Here is an 18,360-nt window from a genome sequence, read left to right on the forward strand (position 1 = left end):
CACTTTCTAGGTTGTTGGGGGATTAACGGAGGCACTTGTGTGCAGAGGACCTGCTGTATAGAAGACGTTCAATAAATAACTTGCTGTGATATTATTGTGAAAGGAGGGGTGTAAAGACAACTACAAATTAAAAGGAGGAAAAATAAATTTTTAATGAAATAAAAATAACATTTTAATTCTCCCTTAGTGCAAAAAGGGGAAAAGCTCTCCTCCCCCTCACTTTTCTTAAAGCATTGACTTTTGAAAAGTTGTAATTGTGAATTCTTCCTCTGTCCTTTTGCGACCCATGCAGATCTTTTCAAAAACCAAGTAAGCCTCTTGCCAGTTTTACAGCACAGGAATGTCCTTCTCCAGGATGTAGGAGTCATCTCTTGAAATGTAATCATTAAGGAAGACAGTGGCCCTGTCTCCCAGTTTCTGCCGGGCTCTAAGCTGCGAACCTGCCTCTTCTCATAAAGCTATGAGAAAATTCGATTTCTTTGGGATAAAGGCAATTAGCAAACACAGGTGTTTACCCCATTTACCAGGTGAATTTAGGATGACCTCTGTGTGACAGATAGTGTCGTGAAGTCCTCTTGCTTGAGGCCTAGGTATTATTTATCCTGAGAGAATGTATCCACTTGGCTACATACAAGGGTAAGATTTTCTGTCTTTTCAAGCTCTTTAGGAGATTGCTGGTGACGTGAATCACATTCTGGCTTAATGTTCATTCAGTAATAAAACTGATTTCGTCCTCTTCTACCCTCATGGAGAGGTGTTCTAGGTTGGCAGGAGATTTTGTGTTTTTTTAATATTTTATTTTTAAGCAATCTCTGCACCCAACATGGGGCTCGATCTCACAACCCTGAGATCAAGAGTTGCACGCTCCACTCATTGAGGCAGCCAGGCGCCCTAGTAGATTTTGTTTTTAATTATATTTCTCCAGCAGGGTTGGGCTTTTCTGAGTCTGTTCCCCATGTCCCACAGCACTTTGTGACACCCCTCAACCCTGACCACGGTGCCCTAATGGCCAGTCTTCAAGTCTCTGAGTCCTTTGAGTGTGGACTGAGCCAAATCATTTTTGAATCCCTGCTGCCAGCACAGGGCCTACGTGCTAGGTGATGGCGGTGGAATGAATGAGCGAAGGCAGGAGTACCCAAATGAACACTTCTGATAAGAACCCCCATCACTGCGAGCACCCTGAAAAGAAAAAGAACAGAGGCACAGGCACACTCGAGTTTCTCAAAATCAAACCAAACCAAACCATGGACCGGTTTAAGAGACTGAAATTACAGGAAATAAGCACAAGAGGCTAGTGGGCAGGGTTGGACGAAACATTCTCTGGCCACAAAAGTGAGAGGCCCAGCCTGTGGAGACTGGGGAGATAGAGGAAGGGTGCTGGGGGCTGGAGATAGGGAGATCCCGGTACCCTTTCTGCCCTTCTGGGGCTAGGTGATTTTTCATGATGGGCTTACTCACGCTCTCCTCTCCTCTGTGGGCCAGTCCTTTCAAGAGGCAGGCCGGGGTGGGGGTGCCCAGGAAGTGCTAGACGCCCCCCAGCCCCTCTACCCCGTGGACCTGGAGCCCTTGCAGGAGGGGGAAGTCAAGCAGTGGCCCGAAGACACAATCATCCTCCTGGTTTGGGACCAGGGGCTCTGGGGTGCCCAGGGGGCTGGTCTGGAACCAGAGGTTCTCATAAAACTTGGGGCTGGGAGAAAGGCCCCCTAAGAGGGGCTGAGTAGAGTCACAGCGGAGATAGTGCCCCGGACCTGGGCTTGTGGGGCTGCCCAGCACCTTCCCATAAAGGACCTGGTCACTGGTGATAGACGGGGGCTGTGGCTGGGTGGAAGGTGCTCTTGGGTCCCCCTGGAGCACATAGGCCTGGACCAGGGTGGGGAGGCCACAGGACCCTGAGCTGTCATTGGACTCCCAGGGCACTGGCTTCTTCTCTTCTTCCTCCAGCACTGTGATCTTGGTGATGGGTGGCATGCCGGGGTCCCGAAGGCTAGGCAGCTGGAAGGTCTCCTGGACATAAGGATGTAGGGTGAGGGCATGATTCATCTCAGATGTTCATCCCAACCACTGTCCCTTCCTGTGTTGGGACAGCTGTGGGGCTATTCCTGCTGCTCTCTGCTGGGACCCAAATGATGACACCTGGAAAGCACCTCACATTTTCCTGACACGTGCTATGTGCTTCAGACTTACTTTGGTGAATGTCCCCAACAATTTTGAGTGAGGTACGTCCCATTTCACAGTGAGATGGCTGAGGCTTTGAAATGGGTAGAGCTGGGATTCAAACTCAGATCTGCTTTCCTCCAGAGGGAGGGGACCTTGCCAGGAAGTGATGGGAGGAGTAGCCTTTCACTTGGAGCCTGGACCAGCACCCCCTGGCCCCATTTCCCTCTCCCTGTGGGGTCTCACCTCCACCATGATGGTAGGCACCCAGGAGCCCAGGCTGCTATGGGCTGGGTCTGGGACACTTGGCCACAGGGGATTCTTCCTGCTGCAGAAGAAGGCAAGTGAAGGCTGGGTCAGGCATGCCCTCCCATCTTTCCATTCCTTCTCCCACCCAGTCCCAGCAGCTGAAGGCCCCTTGGGTGGAGAGGAGCTGGTGGAGGGCCTGATGCAGACATGGGCCCTGAGGCCTGCGAAGGCGAGGAGGACCTTGGCCTGGCCCACTCCAGGCTGCAATTCCCTGTGGGCAGGGGTAGCTCAGGTCTCTTGAAAGGACTCACCTGGGTCTGCAGCAGAACCGGGCAGCCCCACAGAGGCAGGTGAACAAGAGCAGGAAGGCAAACAGGCCCAGGAGGACATGCAGCTCAGACTCCTCTGGGGTGAGGGGAAAGCCAGAAGACGTTAGAGTGCACGCGAGTAAAGCTGGGTCTCTTCCTCCAGATTGGGCTCTGAGGGCAGGATTGGGCCTCCTCCCTCAGGCTGAGCTTCACGCGCGGGGCTGGGTCTCCTCCCTCAGACCAGTGGATCCAGGTAAGCCCTCAAAATGAAAGATCCGATGGGTGAGGAACCCTCCAAATAGCCTTGTCTGGCTGGCCCCCATCTCCCCTTACCTAGGGCCAAGGTCATCAGGGTGAGGCTTGTACTGTTGGCGGCCCCGACCCTGCTGGTAGCCATGAGGTGAACATGGTACAAGCTGGCAGGCTCCAGGCCGTGGAGGACCAAGCCATGGGAGGAGGCATTCAGGACAGTGGCTGGGAGTAGAAGAGAATGGTCAGCCTGGGTCCAGATGCCGGGGCTCCCTCCAAGGCTGCTGAGCTCCCCCCTCCCAGGCCTTCTGGGGCTGTGTGGTGCTGAGGATAGACTCACAGAAGGACTGGTCCTGAGCATTGGTCCAGAAGACGGTGTAGTGGGTGAGGGGGCTCTTCCCCAGCTCGGGGGCCTGGGGCGCCCACTCCAGCTGGGCCCAGGTCTTGCCAATGTGCTTTAGGTGCAGCTCTGGGGCGTGGGAGGGGGCTGTCGGGAGAGAGGTGCAGGGGTTGACGGGGAGCGGGGCAGAGTGGAGGAGCCAGCGGGACATCTTGTGGCTTCCTGGACCCCAGAACTGAGACACGCTGTGGTTCAGAGTAAGAAAAAAGAGTCCAAGGGGACTCGTGCCTTAAACCTCATGTTGCCAGGACCTTCGACTGAATTCCATCAGCTAATAAGTGTGCTAAGCTAGGATTTGAACTTGTTTCTCTTTGACTCCAAAGCCTTGCCTGATTTCTGCCAGGCTTCATTTTGTTGGGTTCATTATCTGATTTCTGCCGCTCGCTCTCTGACTTTATGCCAGGCCTTCTGTCTAATTTCTGCCACACATGACACTTGATTTCTGTCAGGGCAAAATTGATCAATTTTTGCCAGATTTGCTTCTCAAATTCTGCCAAACCCAATCCCTAATTTTTATCACCCCACCACCTGACTTCTGTCCGGTTGCAGGGGTTCAGTGTAAGCCAGGGGTAATCTTGGGGTTGGGAGAGAGCCTCTTCTGAGCCAGGGGTGGGGGAGGAAGGAAATGTTCCCTCATCATCCTGATTGTTGGGGCCCAGGCAGGCACGGAGAGGAGAAGATTCTGGGAGGGGCCTGGTGGCTGACGCACCCATCTCTTGGGAGTAGGCATAGATGTGCTGGGAGGGTCCCACGGTGTCCTGGTAGAGGGGGGTCACAGTGATCTCATAGAGCTGAAAGGGCCTGATGTTCTCTGTAGAGAGAAGATGAGGCAGGCCCCTGGTGAGGGGCTGACCTCTGCAGGTGATCAGGAGCTAACCCCAGACCTCCAGTTGGGGATAACCCAGCCTCCCATTGCAGAGCTAGCCTCTTCCATCTCTTCTTCGGATCATTCGATGGGGGTAAGGGCAGAAATTGGGAAAGCTAGAAAGGGGGCGGGGTCAGGGCTGTGAAAAGTGAGCATCTGGTTACACTGGGAGAAAACGTTCTGATCCTGGGGATAGGAGAGAACAGTAAAGAGTCAAGGAAGATGCTTCTCTCAGGTGCTTCAGGCTGCCTCTTGCGTACTGTCCGACTAACACTGCCTCCCTGCTTCCCAGGCCCGGCCAGCCCGCCTGCCCCGCCTGCTGGGTCCGCCTCACCCTGCACCTCACCCTGCAGCAGCGTCCCAGACATGCTTCCATTATGCTCCATCTTCCAGCTCTTATTGCTGCCGCTGGGGCTGGGGGGACCCAGACCCCACTCAATCACATAGCCCTGAGGCCGAGGGCTGGGGGGCTCCCAGCCCACCCAGAGGCTGTAGGGATCTCGAGCCACGGTGTGGAGTCTGGCCAGGGGCGGACCTGGAGACAGAGTAGGAGGTGACAGAAAAAGCGAGAAGAATGCAGGTACCAGAGCCAGAAGCCTGGGTTCTAGTCCTGGCTTTGTTACTTACAAGCTGGGTGACCTTGAGTCAGTCACGTTCAGGACCTCAGTTTGCTCATCTGCAAGGGGTCTGGTGCAGATCCCATGAGATGATGCCTAGGACGAGCCTAGCACAGTGCCCCGTGCAGAGGAGTGCCTGATGGTGATCGATGCTAATGCTGTGTCGTTCGTGGGGTTATCGCTGTGGTCCTTGGAGCGTGTTCATTTCCTGAGTCCACTAAGAGTCCCGTGAGGGAGCCGCCACCCTGGCCCCATTTTATCAAGGAGAAAACTGAGACAGGCTAAGTAACTTGTCTAAGGTCACATGGCTAGTAAGTTGGAATATTTGCTCTTGTTATCACTAGTCTCACCATATTCAGGGGAACCTGGGGGTGGTGGTGGTGGCTGATCCCCTGGGAACGAGCAGTTAACTCAGGGACCGTGTTTCAGCTGGAAAAACGTAGGGCTTTCTCCCCATCTTCCTGGGCAGATGGTCTCTGTGTGTGCACATGGGAGTGTGTGCCTATGACCGTCTGCACTTTGTATGTGTGTGTGTGTGTGTGTGTGTGTGTGTGTGTGTTACCACCACCAGCTTAACTTGGTTCTGGCTCGTGATAATAATAGTAGCTAACACATACTGAGCAGTAACTTGGTGCCAGACACAGGTCTGGACGCATGTAACCTTCATAACAATGCTTTGAAGTAGACACTGTATCATCCCCCTTTGCTAGGTGAGTAAACAGAGGCCAGGGAGGTTAGGTCACTTGCCCCGGTCACGCTGTTAGCAAGTGACAGGACTAGATGTGAACCCAGGCAACCTAGCTTCCGAATTAACGTGCTTAACCACCGCGTTCTACTGGCCACCAGCCCCCTTTACCTCTGCTCTCCAGGAAGACCACTGGGGTGGGATGAGAGGTCCCGGCTGTGTTATAGGCCACAAGGACCACCTCCTGGGCTTCCAAGGGCAAATGGAAGGTGCAGCTTAGCTCCGTGGTGTTGCAGAGGGGGGGGACTGTCTCAGCCTGGTCTGGAGCTCTGACCAGGTAGCCTTGGATCTGTCCGCTGTATTTGTCCAAGGGCGTTGGCTGCAGTGGGCACGGGAAGAAGAGGATAAGGGGGCTGCACAGCTCATCTTGAGTGGGGTGGGGCTTCTAGATGGGGTGGTTGGGTCATAGGAACTGAGTCCCACAGGCTGGGAACCAGCCTTCTTCCCTCCCTTCCTTCTTGCCCTGTTTACCCCGTGCCAGGACCTAGGAGGGCGGAAAGGAAGAAGCAGGTTGGCACTTAACTCATCCCTGAACCGGCCCTTTGTCATAAGTGAGTCCTGCATTCTAGTCTCGCCAGAAGGGCACTGCCCAGCTTCCCAGGCACATGCAAAGTGCCTGCAAATGACATACAAATCCAAGCCTCCCGGACCGGCTGGACTCCTGAGCCCCAGCCCGCAGGGATCTGTCCGGGTGGAAGGAGTCTCAGGGATGGAGGGATGTCAGAATGGGTCACCTTCCAGAACAGCTGCACATCCGCCGTCCTGGGGTCCAGCTGTCTCTGCCGCCACCATGTGTCCAGTCTGACGATGGGGGCTATGGAGCAAGAAGAGGGTCAGGGAGGGCCCTGGAGGCTGGACGTTGCCCTGATAGCTACTCCCAGGCCCTCACCACCCACTTACCCTGTTGCGCAGTGGTCAGCGTCAGGCTAGGGCTCCAGTCGCTCCAGTGGCCAGGCAGGGGCCAGCGGGTGCAACGCAGCTGCAGGGCGTAGGCTGTGGATGGGAGGAGCCCGCAGAGCTCATACTGGAGGGTCTGCGACAGCAGGGGGCCCACCTGGTGGGGTGGCCGAGGCTCTGAGCCTGGATCCTGTGCCCTTCAGGGCCAGCTCAGCCAGCCTCCCCTCAGTCCCCCCAACCCCCAGGCTCTTGAGGTCGCCCTCCGCCTCACCAGGGCCCAGCTGGCTTCTCCAGGCTGTGGCTGGTGGCGTAGCTCACATTTCTGTTCTATGTACAGGCTTGGCCTCCATGGCTCCCAGCGCAATAGCAGGCAGCCTGGCTGGGGTGGGGCCACCTCAGGACTGGGGTCCAGGGCCCACAGGGTGGGGGGCTCCAGCTTCACTGCAGGGAGAGGGTGTTGTCAGAAACGTCCCCTGCCCCATCCCGTAGGGGTCTGCCTTGCTCCTGCTTTTCTCTTTGCCTGTTGTTGCACTTTCAGCCCTAGGTCTCCATCCCTGGGGTTTCTGTCAGTCTGTCTCTCTTTTTGTTCTCTGTCTCTCTGTGTCTCTTCATCTCCATGTCATCACGTTTCTGCAGGTCTGTCTCTGTACGTGTGTCTGTCTCCCTCTAGGTCTGTTTCATCCTCTTTCCCCAGGGCCTTTGCACTTGTTCTCTCTGCCTGGAGCCCTTTCCCCTCATATCCAGTGGCCTGCTCCCTCATTTCCTTCAAGGATTTTCTCCAATTTGTCCCCTTCTCAGTGAGGCCGCCCCTGACCGCCTTACTGAAAGGGCAACTGTCCCCTAACCCCAGCTTTCCCTACACTCTTCCCTGTTTTAACTTCCTCGTCACACTTCTCATCACCTGACATTCTGTTTTATTTAGTTTGCCCCCTAGAATGTAATGTTCCAAGGGCAGGAGTTTTGCTATTTCGTTCAGTGCTGTCTCTCCCGCACCTAGAACAATGCCTGGTAATTAGTGGGCGCTTTAAGAAACTTGCTGAGAGAATTATTGAAGGTGTCTCCTTGCCTCTGTTTCTTCCGTGTCTGTGTGTCTGTGTCTCCATGGCTCTGTCCCCACCTGTGTTCCATTTTGTCTCTGTCCCTCTTGTCTGCCTCAGTCTCTTGGTCTTCCAGTGTCTCCTTGTCTGTCTGGGTCTGTCATTTCCTCTCTGTGCCTCTCTGGCTTGGTCCGTTGTGGGGGTCTCTCCCCTCCCCCGTACCCGGCATCACCCACCGACATCCATGGGAACGAGGCACAGCTGTGGGGACTTGCTGGTCCCTAGCGCATTCTCGGCCTGCACCCAGATGCCCATGTTCTGGTACAGCTGCAGGTGTCTCCGTGGGATGGAGCAGTGGTTCTGCCCATCGTTAGGCACGCAGTCGGGGATAGAGTCCTCTTGGGTCTGACAGTTGCCGCGACTCCTGCCAAGAGGCCAGGCTTGGGTGTCTAGCAGAAGAAGAAAGCGAGGCTCCCTTCTCCCTCTCATGTTTGCCTCTGGCTCCCCCAACCCACAGTCCCGCCCATGTCCCACCCTAGGATCCAAAAGAACCAGGGGCTAGTGTAGAGACCCTTACTTGAAGCTCTTGAGGGTGAAGTTGGTGGACAGGTGGTTGTTGGGTCCTGGCTCCCACTGACAGATGAGGCTGTTGGTTGTGAGGTTCATGAGACAGGACAGGTTGTGGGGTGCGGCGGGAGGGTCTGCACACAGGGTGGGAAGAGTGAGGGCTTTGGGTAGGACCATGCAGAAAGCTCCAATTGGAAATAGTCAGCTTTCTTTCCTTGCTCTGGATAGTTCCCTCTGGGGTCACCTTGTCTATTTGCTTGTCTCCCTATCAGGTGACCCTGGAGGGGCAGCCCTGGGGAAAGTCAAATGCAGGCCTGGACAGGGGCAAGTGCCACAGAGCGTCCCACCCCCTCAGCTCTGCCCTCTTGGACAGGGACAGTGTCCACCTGGCTTTTCATCCTGGTTCTGCCATTTTTAGCACATCTGGAAGTCACTTAACTGCCCTGTGCCTCAGTTTCTTCATCTGTGAAACAGGGGTGATGGGAATATGCTTACCCCCTGGGGTTGTGGGGGCTGAATGTCTTACTATGTCCGCAGCGCTCTGAGCCATGCCTGGCACGTGGTAAGTGCTATGTCAGTGTTAGGCGTACTCTGAGTGACTCTTAACGAAAGAAACTGGTCTTAGTGTTTTTCTTATGCATTGGCTTGGCAGAAAGTCCTCGCTTCTCAGTTTGAGTAGAAGGCTGAGAAACTAGGAGCAGGCCCAGCTGGTCGAGTGTCCTCCCTGGGCACACCGTCCCATGGCTGAGTATTTGGGCTTCCTTGCCAGCCAGAGGGAGTCATGGTTACTCCACCATGCTGCCTGATAGAAAACTCAGCTACATCCTTAGTTTGTGACCTTCACCAAGTCACTTACTCTCCCTGAGCCTCAGTTTCCTCATCTGCAAAATGGGGCTGCACAGCACTCTGTACTGGTACGGAAGATTATCTGATGCCATGCCCGTAGCGTGCTTATTCAGCAAGAGCTCAGGAAATACTACGAGCTCTTAAGAGTGACGGCAGGAGGGCGTGGAGGCAGAGTGGGTGGATGGCCGCGGGCACTTACAGCCGGCCTGCACCTCAGCCTGGTCCAGGATCTGCAGGCTGGTGCCCCAGCGCAGGCAGCAGGAGAGAAGGACCCGAGGGCTGTTGAGATGGGCCACAGTGATGGTGAATTCCTGCCTTCCATCCGCCAGACGCTGCCTCTTTCCGGGTTGAAGCTCCGTTCCCAGTTTCCACAGAATCTGGGACTCGGGGTCCAGGTGGCTGCAGTTCGGGCTGATGGTGCAGGAAGCTGTGATGGGATCCCCCAGGTGGACAATGGGGGTTGGGAGGCTGATGCGCCCGCACTCCTCCAGGCCTGGGGTAGAAGAGGATGGGCCCTGAGTCACTCCTATGCCCGGCAGAGCTGAGCTATAAACCTAGGCCTTTGTATTCCTAGACTCAAGGCCCTTACCCCTTTGCCTCACCCCCTAAGATATGGGGGCTGGGATGGGGTGAATGCCTATGGGGACGGTGAGGGGCTCTCAGGGGTGAGAGAGAGCTGGTGATGTGTTGATCAATGTTTCTCAACTGGCTCTACGAGAAAACCAGATCCCGATGGGTAGTATAGGCTGCTTTCTCTGGTGTAAATATTCCCGCCAAGACGGATTTTCAAGCTGCCAGCGTGACATCACTGAACGTGAACTTGGGAGGAAATGTGCACACTTAGGTCTTGCGGGCCACCACCAGCACACTGCCAGGCAGGGACGAGGCCCCTCCGCGGCTCCCTCCCCAGAGGTGGTGAAAGCAATGGTTGGAGTGATAAGAACCCCACAGCCACAGCTCTCAGAATTCAAATCTGATTGTGTTACCCCGTCTGGACCACAGCCGCCCAGCACTTTAGTGGTGTGGTGGATAAGAGCATGGGTGTTGGAACTAGACCGCCTGGGTTTAGAGCGCGGTTCTATTGCTTCTTAATTATAGGACCCTGGCAGGTTACAGAGGCTATTTGTGCCTCGATTTTTCTCATCTGTAGAATGGGGATGAAAAGTAATCCCCACCTTCATCTTGCTCACCTGATTAACATCTAGCATCTTGGGGGAATCAGACCAGGCGCTGATCAACCAGATCAGGCCAAGTGCCCTGAATTTTCCTAAAGCTCTTATTCTCCTTCATAATTATAGTCACGTGATAAGTTGCTCGTCTGTCTCCCCAGTTAGACCAAAGGTTCCGTGAGGCCAGAGGCCTTGGCTGTTGGTCTCATTACTGTATGCCCAGAGCTTAGCATAGAATAGGCCCTTAGTGAGTATTTATTGTATAAACAAATAAGGAAGCACTGTACTTTGCCCACCGTGCCGTCTTTCCTCTGTCATGTGTTCTGACGCCTGTTTGCTGTTGAAGATGCTGAGGCCCTAAGAGGAGAAGGAATTTGCCCAGGATCACAGAGCAAGTTCATGACTTTCAACATGGGGCTCCTATCACTTCACCGACTCAGAATTTCGGACTGGGAGGAACCTCGCCAAACTCTTTACTTCAGAACTCCACCTAACATTGCATCCTCTGCAGCAGGGCTGGGATGGCCCGTTTTTGTACGGCCTGCCAGCTAAGAATGGGGTTTATATCTTTAAAGGGTGAAAACAAAACAGAAAACAGATAAGAACACGCAACAGAAACTGTATGTGGCCTGCAAAGCCGAACTATGGCTATCAAGCAATGTTTGCTGACCCTTGCTATGCATCCCTGTCAATCCCGGCCTCAGCTTGCATACCCCCAGAGATGGAAAGCTCTCCACCTCTCAAGATAGTTTCCATGGTTGGAGAGCTCTGCCTGGGCTTCCTTATTCCAGGAGGAAACCTGCCTCCTATGGCTCCCACCCCGATTCCTTTGTCGCCCATGAAGGCTGTAGAGGACCCAGAGCCTCCTCCTGACAAGCCTGGCAGAGATTTGCAGACAAGACCTGGGTCCATTGGCCTTTTGCAGGCTGACCAGCCCAGGCCCTCTGGCCATTCCGCATGGGTGGTGGTTTGCCCCCAGAGGTCTGTGGGTGGCAGCCTGGCCACATCTGTGCTCAGCCTTGATTCTCTGGGAACCCCTGGAGCAGTGTGGCAGTGCAGGCAAATGATTCCCTCCTCTACCCCTGTATCTCTCTCCCTGTGACTCCCCTCTCCCCACAGCACCCCTGTCCCCGGCCATACTCACTTCTGGGGAGCAGCAGGATAATCAGGGCGGCCACGGTCAGGCTCCAGGTTCCCAGCCCTGCCATAGTGCCAGTTTGGTGTTCACCTGGAGGCAGAGGGGGATGGTGAAGGTCATGGGCTTTGGAGTCAGAGCTGAGCTTAACCCTTGCTCTGCCACGGTGTGGCTTTGGCCAGGTGACTTGACCTCTCTGAGCCTCAGTTTCTTTGTCCGCAGAATGGAGGTAATAACAGCCTATACTGCACTGGACTTTGGGAAGAAGACACGAAATGATGGAAGGCACATAGGCAATGACTCTGTAAGTGACGGCCACGGTCGTTACTATATTTGCCTTTCGGGAGAGAGCAGGGACAGGAGCATCAAGGAACAGCATTCTTCCTCCTTCCCTTTTATCTTAGCTGGGCTTGCATGGTATGCAGGTAGTTTATTTTGGAAAGATCCCAGGACCAGAGTGAGGGGTTGGGAGAATGAAACAGGCAAGGAAGGAAAGCTGACACAAGGGTACATCATGGAACTGGGGTCATCCTCTAGGGGCAACTGGGGCTCCATCCTGCTGGAACCTTCCAAGGAGCTGTGTGGAACATGCCTCAGGACTATCCACTCAAGGGACAATTTATCCCTTGAACACGAGGGAGGATGGGAACATTTACCTACTGACTTCTGTCCCCCATCGGTCAAGGGGTGTTCTTTGGGGTATTAACTTCCTGGGACATCCGGGTTGCACACGCGTGAGTACGAGGCAGGTTCTCCTGAGGAGCCGTGCCAGAAGGGTCAGAGACGCTCCCTGGCAGAAAGGGGTAATGGCACAGAATAGCTGAGGCAAGGGGCTGTCAGGTTACGCCTGTGGGAAGCTGGGCTCCATGGCGATGGCGGGAACGGGAGGGCACAGGGGGTCCAACACAACCCCAGTTCTGGGCTCAGAACTGTGGAGGTGTTCCGGCGCCAGGTGTCCCAGAAACTATGCAAAGCGTGTTCTGCCACTGGGGTGGGCTTCTAGCCTTACCCTCCCTTCTGCCCCCACTGGGGTCTTGGGACCAGGCACCTGATTCTCCAGCACCAATTGGCACTCTTGGCAGCTGGTCAGTGGAAATCCCCGACGAGCCTACATGTATGACCAGGAACACGTACGTGCACGTGGTGTCCCAAGGGATCCCCTGTGCTTAGAGGCAGGAAAGCTTCTCTCCCTTTTCTCTCCCTCCCAGACAGAGGTGTGAATAAGAGCTGCCCAAGATACCCCAGGCTGTTCCTTCTCACAGAGGCCTCACCCCAGCCCCTGGGCTATTCATATTCATTTCCGTATCAGGATGCCAGGGGACTGCTAGCCCATACGTCACTTTTTTTTGCAAATCAGGAAAAACGTGCCCCTTCCTCTGGACAGATGCAGCCCCACACTAAGACCAGGCAACTGAAGAATAGGCTGGATTTCAGCCTCCACTTGCTCCTCAGCTGAGCAGCTTTGTGCAGTGAGAAACCCGCACAACTGTTCAGAGTATCCCTGTCTACCAATCAGTAGTTGGCAACTTTCTTACTCCAGCATAGCAGTTTGATTATCTCCCAAGCACACTCGATGGGGAAGATTTAGCCTCCTAGGCCCAGACTTTGGGACACCGTTTTCCATTTCCATGTGCTTTTGATCATACCCCAGCCCTGCCACCCCAGCAAGGGTCAGCATAAGGCCTAGCTTATGTCCAGCAAGGTACTACTTCATCCCTCTCCTCTGGCTCCTGTCCAGAATGGGCAACCAAACCCCACTCTGAGAGGCCCTGGCATCCTCCCCTTGGCATGTTTGGCAGCAGTCCCTGGTCCCCCACGGCAGCCCGGGGTGCCCCCCACCCCCATTGAGTGTGACCGGGGACCTGTTGGAGCACGGCTCACTCTCTGGGGGCCAGTATGTGGAGAGGGTGGGAGCCCAGCTCTGAAGCTGACCACCTGCTCTGAACCCCGGCTCCGCGACTTACCAGCTTTGTGACCGTGGACAAGTTAGTTACTTCACCTCTCTGAACCTTGGTTTCCCCATCTGTGAAAGAGGGAGAACATTAGCACACACTTCTCAGGATGGTAGCGAGGAGGCACCGAGATGGGCTGGGATACAAGCACACTCAGTGACCATAAGTTGTTTTCACGCTCTGTAAAGTGGGACACCGTGTCATGGAATCCAGCATGTGGCCTCCTCTCCCCCTCGCAGGCTGTGTGGTCACAGCATCCTAGGACGGCCACCTTGTTTTCATCTGTGTCACACTACATGGTTTCAAAGCCCAGTTTCTGGGTCTCTTACTTGTAGCTCCTTGGCCCCCCCAGTCTCCTCTTTGCTTCATTTCTCCCCAGTCAGTCCCAGCGGAACCCGCTGCCTCCTGGAGGCACTGCCATCTCCCGCCTCTTCCTGCTCTCCTCTCCTTTCCCTGCACTCGGCCTTCTGCCCTCCTCTCCCTGCCCCAGCTCACACTGTCTCTGCCCTGTCATGTCTCCTCTCCTTCAGGGAGATTCTTCCTGTGGGAGGAGGGGGCTGGGACTGAACAGAGGGAGAGGCCCTCCCAGATGTGGTGGCGAGGAAGAGGGAGGCAGAGCTGCCGAAGGGGTAAGAATGTGAAATGGGCACACAGGTGGTGAAGCCTGGGTGGGACAGGTGCAGAGAGAAAGAGCCCAGGGGACGAGGACGTTGACCCAGAGGCCCAGGTGCTCAAGGCCGAGAAGCAAGAGGTCCCCAGGAGAGTTTAAGATTCGAGAGAGGGAAATGTGAAAGATAGGGAAAGGCACAGAAAGACTCGGAGACAGACGGACAGACAGAGACCCAGAGCCCAGATAGGCCAGGGAGGGGCTGGGGAGGCAAGACAGAAACAGGGGAGACAGGGACAGGCTGAGACATAGGGTCTGAGATGGGGACGTGGAGAGAGATGGTGATTGTGCCCTTCCCCGAGCCCAGCTCGGTGTCCCCAAAGAGATATTCAGCGGTTTGTGACTTCCCCAATGCACCCCCCCCCCCAAAGTGGGGGCAGCCCTGGTAAAAGAGACTCCTTGTCCAGGGCTCCTGGTTCCCAGGGACCAACGCTGAAGGCAGGAGCCCTGGTCCCAGGCCTGCCCATGGGCCCTTGGCAGAGCTGGGGGGAGTGGACCCGGGACTCGAGGGTCCCGTCAAGCCCAAGGTACAGCCCTCCCCGTGGATCCCCTACTCACTCTGGAGCCTGCAGCGGGCACCCGCCTGGCCTCCCTGGTCTCTGCTCTCCTCTTGAGGGCAAGTTCCTGAAAACAGCCTCAGTCCAGCTTCTCTCCCCAGCCCTGTCGTTAATGGCTCGGTCTCTGACAGACCCAGGGGCCGCCGATTGCAACACCTGCCCAGCCTCCTTCCCTCCCCTGCACTGTCAGTCGCTGAAGCACAGGGCAGCCCCTTCCTCCCAGGAAGGAGCCTGGGAGGGAAGCCGGTGAGGCTAGACAGCCTTCCTGCCTCAGGGGTCTCAAAGGGGCCGGGGAATGTGGCAACGGTGTCCCTCTCCCCTGCCTCCGGATTTCCTGACCTCAAAGCTTTGGGGCTGGCCAGGCCCCAGGCTTCAAGCCGCCTGGGTGCCATTCCCATGCCCCCACCCCTTGGGGGAGCATCAGTGGGAGACAGACTCTGACTCGCAGGCTCGCTCAGCCCTAAGCCTCTTTTTGGCTCTAGCCTTGGGACCCCAATCCTCACAGTACTCGAGGGGGCAGCCTCCAGGTTATGGGAAGTTTAGTACCTGACTCACTGTGCCCCTCTTCACTGTGTATTTTCCACCATTAACTGGCAATGGGGAAATGGGGACTCTGGAAACAAGACAGGGGGATGGCGTGGGGAGGCTCAGGGTCTTCGTATGCTACCTTGAAATTGGTTTATTCACAACGATTCTGTTGTGAATATGTTTTGATTGAGTGCAGTAGACCAAATTTTGTGTCTTTCATTGTCTGTATCTATGATTCCCTTGGAACTGCTTATATAGATTTTAAAAAAAATTTATTTATTTGACAGAGAGCGAGAGCAAGTAGGGGGAGCAGCAGAGGGAGAGGGAGAAGCAGGATCCCCACTGAGCAGGGAGCCGAGGCGGGGCTTGATCCCAGAAGCGTGGGATCACGACCTGAGCCGAAGGTAGACGCTTCACTGACTGAGCCCCCCAGGCGCCCCTTGGAACTGCTTATAAATAATTTTCTGTGCATTTTTCTGAAGAGGGTTCAGACTGTTCAGAGTGTGTCGGATTTATGACCCAGTAAGGTTAGGTACCAAACGGCTAGCAGAGTGTCCATAACATATGATCCTTTTTAGGAAAACAAGTCTTCTGAGTCTGGTGTGAGGGGCAGACCTGGGCTGCCGTGGAGGGACCAGATGGGAATACCCACCTTCTGTGGCAACCTCCCCATGATGTCCTGTAGGCCCCACGTGCTCAGCAAACCCCGTCGACTGTTCTTTCAAAATATAACCAGAATCTTGGGTAGACAGGTGTTTCCTACATAGTTCACCTTGGCTCTATGTTTCAATATTTTCATGATAAAAAGCTGGAGAATATAAACAGCACCTAAACCAATACCAGTCGGGATTAAACCCCCTTATCTCCTACTTCGATCGTTGCCGTCGTCTCCTTCCTGGTCTCCTACTTCCATTCATTCTTGTCCCCCACCCATCTGTCTATTGTACCTTCAGCAGCCAGTGTGATACTGACCCCCAAAATAGTCAGTTCATGTCATCCTCCGTCCCAAAGCCCCCCAGTGGGTCCCATCTCACTCAGAGTCAAAGTCAAGGCTCTTTCGATGACCTACAAGGCCCCACTCAACATGGGGGCCCCCTGTCCTATTATTCCCCCCCTCGCGGCTCTGCTGCAGCTACTCTGTTTTTCTTGTTGTTTCTTACATTTGTTAAGCTCCCTCCTGCCTCAGAGACTTTGCACTTCCTGTTTCTTGTGGCTGGATTCTTTCCCCCCCAATAATGACATGGGTCACTCCCTCTCCTTCTTCAGATCTTTGCTTACATATCAACTTCTCATTGAGGCTTTCTCTGACCACCCTTTAAAAAAATTGCACCCCCCTACGCCCGCTCTTTTTTCCCATGTCCCTTTTCACCATCTGTCATTGGCTTTCCCCACCCCCCACCTCCCACTAGAATAGAAGCTCCACGAGGGCAAGGGTTTTAGTCTGTTTTGTGCAAAACTTTATCTCCATTGTCTACAACACTTCCTGCCACCTAGTGAGCCCTCGGTGCATACCGAATGAATGATTGAATGAATGACTCTTCCCCCCACTTTGCCAAACCTGTCCCCAGTCCTCATGTGCCTCATCTTGGTAAAGTGTATCACCGTCCCCACTCCCCCAAGTCACCCAACGCAGGCACCCAGGAGTCCTTCCTCACACCCCCTTCTCCACACTCCCATATCCAATCAGTCCATCATGAAGGAGAATGGGCCTTTGGTTCATCATTCAGAAAACGTGTGCAGGGGTACAATGGTGACCAAAGCAATTTTCATTCCTGCCTTTACAGAGCTCTCTGTCTTGTCCACAACTCTGAAATTCATCTTCTCTCCCTGCCTTTGTCAGGTCTCCCCAGCCCTCACCGGGACTCCCCGCGGGCTCCCTGCTCTGGGCTCTCTCCCTCCACCCTCTGTCAGCACCTGGCAGAGTGAGCTTTCCTACACACAGCTGACCATACTGGTCCCCTTTCTTCAGAGGCCCTAGGATACATCCTAATTCCTTCACAGAACAATCAAGATACCCCACCAGCCGGCACCACCTCCCTCCCCTGCCTTACCTGCCTCCGCTTCCCCAGACACACTTCTTCGGGCTGTAGTCATGCAGCACTGGCTCTCATCTCCCTCCCTGCCCCAGGCTCTGCACACCTCTCTGTGTTTGCTTTCGCTGACCCCCTGTCACCTCCAGCTGGCTGAGTCCTGCCTCTGACCCAGCTCAGACCTCCACCCTGTGCTGAGCATCTCTCTGGGCTGGGTCGGGTGCCTTCCTTCCTTGGCGATCCCATATTACGGCAGTGGGCTGTTGGCTGTCTGCCTCCTCCATTAGACTGTGAACTCCTTGAGGGCAGGAACCATAGTCTCGTCTCTGCCTCCAGCCTCTGCATAGAGGATCTCCCAGGCTGCAGAATCTCCCTGTCCAAGCCTCCATCCGTTGCCTTATCCGCCACAGGGAAAATAACTCCTCCCAGGGGTTTTGTGAGGATTAAATGAACTATGGGAGTTATAAACCCCAGCGTGGTAGGTGTTCAGTGAAACTCCTTTCCCTTCCCCCCAGTGCATAGTTGAGTATTTCAGAGCAAGATTTTACTGAACTCACCTGTGCTCCATTCTCCGCCGAAGACCTGCACCAGGAAACAAAACTGTAGCAGCTGAAATGAAAGTTATATTGAAGGAAGAACTTTCCTTAAGGGAGAGACATTGGCGACGTTATATTAGTGCTGAGAGGTTAAGAGTGGGGCTGAAGTGTCAGACTGCTTGGGTTTGCCACCTACTAGCTGTGTGGTGCCGGGCAAGTTGTTTAACCTCTCTGAGCCTCGGTTTCATCATCTTTAAAATGGGGATAGTAGTATTTGCTTTACAGGATTTTTGAGAGAAATTGGTGAAATAATGCACGTGAGACACGTGGATCAGAGCCAAGTACACAGTAAGTGCTCAATAAATGTTTACTCTGGTGAGCTGAACAGCACGAGACAGATGTGGTCATCTCCCCTCCATCACACCCAGTGTCTGCTTTGTGGATACTTCCTCTTCCAGCACTCCTGTCCCTGGCCCCCTCCTCCATCAGACAGAGTGACCTCGGTGGGCTGGAAAGCCCAGTCAGGGAGCCCAGGGGAGAAACCCTGCTCTTGGTGGGCCTCCTGCAGGTTGGATCGTTTCAGTTTCTGTCATTGCCCGTGGTGCGTGGGGCTCCCTGAGTGGGTCAGGGAGCTGCTTGCCCCCAGGGGGCAGGAGTGGGTGGGCCGGCCAGGGTGAGTGTCCGGAAGTGGGGGCTGTGCTCATCGGCCGCGGGCTGGTTTGGCTGGAATATAGCCGTCGGCTGAGATTGTGCAAACAGGTCATTGTGCAAACACGTCCCTGTGTGTGACCTCGATTGTGCAAATAGGTGTTTACTGGAGGCTGCCTGCCTTGGACTGCCTGCTTACAAAAA

General features: G+C 54.8%; 1 protein-coding gene across 10 annotated transcripts; it reads right to left on the reverse strand.

The window, feature by feature from the left end:
- Positions 1-127: 127 nt before the first annotated feature.
- Positions 128-17,678, reverse strand: CSF3R (colony stimulating factor 3 receptor). Of its 10 annotated transcripts, none has more exons than XM_008694387.2 (19): positions 14,416-14,610; positions 13,203-13,261; positions 11,895-12,028; positions 11,248-11,331; positions 9,134-9,427; positions 8,099-8,222; positions 7,758-7,945; positions 6,756-6,925; positions 6,488-6,641; positions 6,322-6,401; positions 5,699-5,906; positions 4,572-4,760; positions 4,070-4,171; positions 3,301-3,447; positions 3,045-3,185; positions 2,715-2,808; positions 2,401-2,482; positions 1,789-2,004; positions 128-1,179 (listed from the first exon to the last, which is right to left on the reverse strand). In XM_008694387.2, the coding sequence occupies exons 4-19, from the start codon at positions 11,309-11,311 to the stop codon at positions 1,087-1,089; spliced, it is 2,346 nt and encodes a 781-aa protein (XP_008692609.1). In that variant the 5' UTR covers positions 11,312-11,331; positions 11,895-12,028; positions 13,203-13,261; positions 14,416-14,610; the 3' UTR covers positions 128-1,086. The 10 variants fall into 10 exon arrangements, with proteins under 10 accessions (XP_008692609.1, XP_040475210.1, XP_040475211.1 ...); XM_040619275.1 differs by lacking the exon at positions 128-1,179 and adding an exon at positions 10,400-10,460 and having other exon boundaries at positions 1,250-2,004; positions 14,416-14,609; XM_040619273.1 differs by lacking the exon at positions 128-1,179 and adding an exon at positions 10,391-10,460 and having other exon boundaries at positions 1,250-2,004; positions 14,416-14,609.
- Positions 17,679-18,360: the final 682 nt, after the last annotated feature.

The sequence above is a fragment of the Ursus maritimus genome, unplaced genomic scaffold, assembly GCF_017311325.1.
Source record: "Ursus maritimus isolate PB19 unplaced genomic scaffold, ASM1731132v1 scaffold_32, whole genome shotgun sequence".
NCBI classification, from domain to species: Eukaryota; Metazoa; Chordata; class Mammalia; order Carnivora; family Ursidae; genus Ursus; species Ursus maritimus.